This window comes from Pyrus communis, chromosome 5 (assembly GCF_041283825.1).
Source record: "Pyrus communis isolate YQ-2024b chromosome 5, ASM4128382v1, whole genome shotgun sequence".
NCBI lineage: Eukaryota > Viridiplantae > Streptophyta > Magnoliopsida > Rosales > Rosaceae > Pyrus > Pyrus communis.
Window position 1 is genome coordinate 15,406,054 of NC_142569.1, and position 6,549 is coordinate 15,412,602.

Here is a 6,549-nt window from a genome sequence, read left to right on the forward strand (position 1 = left end):
TCGTCACTCTTGCGATCGGAGGAAGACATCTCAAAATCTCTGCAAAAAGTACGAGGAAAAATATTTAGAAGGCAACTTGTGAAAATAGAATTCAAAGTGAGGGCTGCCAGCACCTCGGCCCAAGCCAAGCCAACCCGTGCTGCTCCACCAAGCAGCCCCTAGGTTCCCTTGCCGTGTGTCATCCACATTCATGGCCCCTGCCGATCCAATTTTTCCAGTCCCAAGACTTCCAAAAAATTCAAAGAAAATTCAATTTTTTCTTACCTCGGTACGACATGGAGAAGAAGAACAACAATGAGAGACAACTCTGTGCAAGGGCAAGAAAAGAAGAAAGCTAGGGGAGGGGGAAGAAAAATTTCCTCTGGTTTCTCTTCCTTGTTGGAATAATGATTGCTTTCCATATTTATTTAATCCCCTGCTTAAGGCAGAATTAAATAGGTATTGGGGGCAATTAGTTTCCTTTTCCTAGAAGAAGTCTATCTCCAAAACAAGAAAGGAGATCAAGTTCAAATTGGAAAATAACTTTACAAGCCCAAACAGCTTGAGATTTCTACACCTACTATCATTTCCTACATGCAGCACAGTAGGTGTGGGCATTTGTGGAGCCTAAAATAATCCCAAAAATTCTAGAGGCGACAAATGGACTTTTATTCTAGAAAGACAAGATTGACCTCAATAAATGAGCAGACTTCTCAGATACTCCCATGCGTAACTCACACCCTTGAAGGTCCCAACAGCTGAATACAACTGCCCACAGCTCACCTGACCTTGACAAGGAATTAAAGATAAGGATTAATTAATTACCCAAATCCTATCTTTAATACATTCTCAATTGAATATTGACTCCAATCAAGTACGTAATCCCAATTTAAATAAATTAGGGATAATCACACCATTATCTCAAGATATTATTTCCTATTTAATATCTTGAGAATATTTTGAGAATATTTCTCCATGAACACCTTGGCCAATAAGATGCCACCACGTGTAGGTTAAAACCCTAATATTGTGGCAGACCCTATCCCTATAAATACCCCATATTCTAGCAAATTTTCAGAGCTTTTGCTACCCCAAAAAAAAGCTATAAACACTTTACTCTCTCAAAGAAATTGACTTAAGCATCAGAGATCTATTGGCCTAATCCCCTTCCCCACTTCGTGGGCACGTGAAGCTTAGATCTTTGATCAAAAGTGTTGATTGTTTTGCAGGTGCATTTTCGTCAAGACTGAAGACGGCGGAAATTTGCATCGACACTGATTATGAATAAAAAAACATAAAACTATTACTAAAAATTTGCATAATATCTCACCAAAACTTTGTAAAACATGATTAATTAATATAATTAGAATGTTGAACATTGCGAAACTTTAGTGAGGAAGAGGCTCAAAGATCTTGAAGGTGGTTGTCCTGCGTCCATTTTCTTTTGCACAAGGAAATATAATAAAAGCTTTATCTTTTTAGGGAAAATTAAAAAAAAAAAAAAAAAAAAAAAATCAAATTACCAAAGTGATTAGTGGAAATAATAGAAGGGTAGTAACTAATTAAACTGTAGCAACTAGAAAATGCTTTAAATACCATAACCTCTAACATTAAACTGCCAGGAACCTCTCTCTCTCTCCCTCTCTCTCTCTCTCCCTCCTTCTAACCCACTAGGCACTCAAAGCAGAGGCAGCAAGGAACCAGCTCATGGTTGTTTTCTAAAAAGCTTCCATCTTTCCGATTCCAAGAAGCTCAAATACTCACTGAATTTTCAAACCCCGACAGAAAACCAAGTCATGGGTTGCTGTGAATCCAAAGTTTCAGAGAACCAACAACCAGAGAAAATCCAAACCCAGCATCTAGCTCACAACAGCCAGACCCCGACCCACCACACGAATCCCACCTCCGGATCCGACCCGGAAACCGGCGGAACCCCACCCTTCTCCGAATTCTCCTTCGCCGACCTCAAAGCCGCCACCAACAACTTCAGCTCTGACTACATAGTTTCGGAGAGCGGCGAGAAGGCCCCTAATCTTGTTTACAAGGGCCGGCTGCAGAGCCGCCGTTGGATCGCCGTCAAGAAGTTTACCAAGATGGCGTGGCCTGATCCCAAGCAGTTTGCGGTGAGCTTGGCTTTTGTGCTTTTGCTTCATTTGGGTTTTTGAGTTTTTGGTATTTTTTGGTGGGTTTTCAATCGTTTTGTGAATTGGGTCTATGAATGATTTGTGGGTTTTGGTTTTGCAGGAGGAAGCTTGGGGTGTGGGGAAGCTGCGGCATCGGCGGCTTGCAAATTTGATTGGGTATTGCTGTGATGGGGATGAGAGGCTGCTTGTTGCTGAGTACATGCCTACTGATACTTTGGCTAAACATTTGTTCCACTGTATGCCAAATAAAATCTATCTTTATTTACTATTCGTCTTTCGACTTCACCTGGTTTATTTAGAATGCTATTTTTAGCTCAGCTTCTAAGATTTCTCATTGACCCTTTTGTGAAGTACCTCTAAATATATAGCTTTTTAACAACAAACATTGAAATGCAAGATGGTATTGACATTAGTTTTCTACAACACGAAACGTTCCATTAATCATTTTTTTTTTTTTTTTTTTTTTTTTTTTTTTTTTTTTTTTTTGGTTAATGGTTCGGTCATTGATCTTAGTTGGCCATGTTAATCCCAGATGATGTTAAACATTCTTTTCATTTGGAGAAGTCGTGGGGAGGTGGTTTTTAGTGTGCCAGTACCGTGCTTGTCTTTGTACTGCTAATTTACTAAGTTTTGCATAAGCAATCAATTCAATGTTTTGAGTTTTGTTCCTCCAAATTTAGAATTAGTTGCTGTGTTTGTCAAAAATTAATTTTTGGGCTCCGCTTGTTCATACAGGGGAGAATCAAACCATTGAGTGGGCCATGCGTTTAAGAGTGGCTCTTTATATTGCTGAAGCTTTAGATTATTGCAGTACCGAGGGCCGCCCGTTATACCACGATTTGAATGCTTATAGGGTTCTCTTTGACGAGGTATTCGATTCTCAAATTCAATCATCTTTGTTTAAAATGTGTTTTCAGTCACTTCAGTGTTCATTAGTTTTTAGGGTGATAATGTAGTATTCGATGGACTTGTAGGATGGTGATCCTCGTCTTTCGTGTTTTGGCTTGATGAGAAATAGTAGGGATGGGAAGAGTTACAGTACAAATCTTGCTTACACGCCACCTGAATATTTAAGAAATGGTAATAACTTCTCTAGCCTAGATATCACCTATCCGTTTGATCATATTTCTCGTCACTATTCTAGTTTTCCTATCTAAACAACTTCTCCTGCTTGAGATATGCCGACTTTACCTGGTTGTTTATTTACTTTGTAGGAAGGGTCACTCCAGAAAGTGTTGTTTATAGCTTTGGCACCGTCCTTCTAGATCTGCTTAGTGGGAAGCACATCCCTCCAAGTCATGTAAGTGGACTGCTATAAATGTGGCATGCACATTTTACAGCTAGTGTGTCCTATTCCTTTGCTTACTTATTCTAACTAGAGTCTTTAGTGCTATACTATAGTCATGTTGGAGTGCGTCAACTTATAATTGTTCGCTCAAAGTGATTACAAATAATCTGTAGTGGATCTGTTTATACTAAGCTTGATTGTTGGAGTAAGATACTCAGAAAAATCTTTGAGTATTCAATCTCTCCTGAATGTTGGATTTGAGCATCAGTTGTCTTCAAACCACTGGATGTTATAGGAAACAAATAATCAACGAACAAAATCCCTGTTTTATATAACTTGATTCCCTCTCCATATCATTTGCCCATCTCTTGATACTTGATGAACACTCTTTTTTATCTAATTGCAAAACTGGTATCATAGTTTTTATTAATTTGCATAATTATAAATTTTTATTTTTTTTCCGTTTCATCACATTAGAATTTTTTTCATCATCATCATCATGGTATCTGGATTATGAATTTCAACAATAATTCATTATGCTGGGTGTATCCATCATGCTCTTTGAGTTGTTTACCAGCTTCTGTTATTATCTAGAGTTAACCCTCTTGTAAGATGATCATACTTCACAATGTTTACATTGTTGAAAAAATATCATGTAAACAGGCACTTGACATGATACGAGGGAAAAATATCATTCTGTTAATGGATTCACACTTGGAGGGGAAATTTTCTACAGAGGAAGCAACTGTAGTTGTTAATCTTGCCTCTCAATGTCTCCAATATGAACCTAGAGAGCGGCCTAATACAAAGGACCTTGTTGCAACACTCGCTCCACTGCAGACCAAACCTGATGTAAGAGACTTTCCCTATAGGATTATTAAATTGTCTCGTTTATGGACGAAGCTGTTATTCTTTTCTCAGTGCCTTATTCTTGGCTTTGTACTAGTGACTTTGTATGTCCCTGGCATAAGCTGTTTTATGATGGCTTAATATGGCTGGGTGCAAAAGGAATCACTTCACACTATATTTGAAATAGTGGAGTCTCATGGACTGGAAAATGATGCATGCACAGTGCATATGTGGGTTGTGGTTGGCATCCTCGCCATAGCTGATGCCTTTAACCTCTTTTCGGGCATTCCTCTGTGGTGCATCCATATATTCTTATATGGCCAAAACTATGTTTATCTGATGACCTAATATTGGATCATATGTGTTCTATACTCGGCTGTGCTCTTAAGTTGATAAAGGAGGGCTACTTCACAATAAAAATCTAATTACCAAGGTTCTGGATTGTAGGTTCCATCTTATGTCATGCTTGGAATTCCAAAGCATGAAGAAGCGCCTTCAACCCCACAACGTCCCCTTTCTGCTATGGGTGACGCCTGCTCTCGGATGGACCTCACAGCAATCCATCAGATCTTGGTTATGACGCACTACAGAGATGATGAAGGAACCAATGAGGTACGTTTGGTGGTACTAGAGCGTCTTGCATATCCTTGCTCATTCAATTTATACTGAGATATCTTTTTTGAATTTATATGGATTCAGTTATCTTTCCAAGAGTGGACTCAACAGATGAGAGACATGTTGGAGGCAAGGAAACGAGGGGATTATGCATTTCGGGACAAAGATTTTAAAGCAGCCATTGAGTGTTACTCCCAGGTATAACTTTGTTGTTTGTTCATGTGTATATGTTTTATTTATATATTTTTGATCTTGTGGGCTGGAATTACGCCAATAAATTGACTGAACTTTTGATTAGGAACCTTTCGTTGATTGGCATAGCTCTTTGAGACATTTTGTTTCATTTCTGTGTTAGTTATGGGCTCATCGATTTATAATCTTGAACTAAGGCCTTGAGAAGTGAGTCATTCCTTTTGTTCTTTTTGGGCGCAGTTCATAGATGTTGGAACTATGGTTTCGCCAACTGTTTTTGCCCGACGCAGTTTATGCTACCTGTTAAATGAGCAACCAGATGCTGCCCTTCGAGATGCAATGCAAGCGCAATGTGTCTATCCGGAATGGCCCACAGCCTTCTACATGCAGTCAGTTGCTCTAGCCAAGCTGGACATGCACAAGGATGCTGCTGACATGTTAAATGAAGCGACTGCGCTAGAAGAAAAGAAGCAGCGAGGAGGCCGGGGATCATGAGGATCAACTCTGTAATAACTAATGAGTGATAGTCCATTATTTACCATTACCGGTTGACAATTGTTGTTGAGGCTACACGTAATTTGTATAAAATCTGAGCTGGGAATCCAAATTGTCTTTACCGTTGAGAATGTATGTACACAGAAACGCCTTTTGTTGCACTAGTGAATCAGTGAATGTCTGCCTCTCTCTCTCTCTCTCTCTCTCTCTCTGGTCTTCTGCAAGTACCCATGGAAAAATCTTTCCCAGGCCATTTGTTCCAGTTAGTTATTTGTCGCTCGACGAATGAAATCTGAATGAAATCTAAAAATTCACAAACTATTTGTGTTTTTTTCTTCCTCTAGAGCTTCACAAATGATGTGCTAGTGACAGTTAAAACGCGAACGTGCCCTAGAGTATATTTGTTAATGCCATTACTTAACGCTGTCACTTAATACTAGTATTCTTAAGGTGCGTTTGTTGCACCAGACTATCTCGGATTGCACCAGATTTCGGGACTAACCTGGACTGGCTTAGACTAGATTAAGTTGGACTAACTTAGAGAAGCGTTTGGTGTAGTGTTGGACTAAAAAGGTGGACTAACACACCTTAAGAATGTTTAGTGAGCCCGTTAGTCTAGGAAGCAAGGGAACGGTCTTAGCAATCCCATGTTTCTTGGGGGGTCTCCCTAAGACTGTTTAGTGAGCCCGTTAGTCTAGGCGAGTGAGACTTTATCCTATTAAAGTTAGTCCTGGTGAGAAACAAACACTGGACTACCTTACCCTTCAATCCAGTCTAATTTAGTGAGAGCTAAAGAAGCCAAACAAACACACCCTTAGAGTAATGCTAGGTAGACTAAATTTGTAGACTAAATTTGCAAACTAAATAATGTGTGACCAATAAGAAATAAGTACGTTAATCAACATTTAAGTAATAATCTAATCATCAACTTCCATGTCATTTAGTTTACAAAATTTAGTTTACCAAATTTGGTATCCACATTACCCA

The 6,549-nt window shown here is 39.1% G+C and overlaps 1 protein-coding gene across 1 annotated transcript; it reads left to right on the forward strand.

Annotated features, from left to right (window-relative positions):
• The first annotated feature begins 1,553 nt into the window (after positions 1-1,553).
• On the forward strand, positions 1,554-5,755 carry LOC137725910 (serine/threonine-protein kinase BSK1). Its single transcript, XM_068464750.2, has 9 exons — positions 1,554-2,102; positions 2,224-2,359; positions 2,859-2,992; positions 3,098-3,203; positions 3,338-3,423; positions 4,075-4,263; positions 4,708-4,872; positions 4,960-5,073; positions 5,308-5,755. The coding sequence occupies exons 1-9, from the start codon at positions 1,776-1,778 to the stop codon at positions 5,560-5,562; spliced, it is 1,512 nt and encodes a 503-aa protein (XP_068320851.1). The 5' UTR covers positions 1,554-1,775; the 3' UTR covers positions 5,563-5,755.
• The last annotated feature ends 794 nt before the right edge of the window (positions 5,756-6,549 follow it).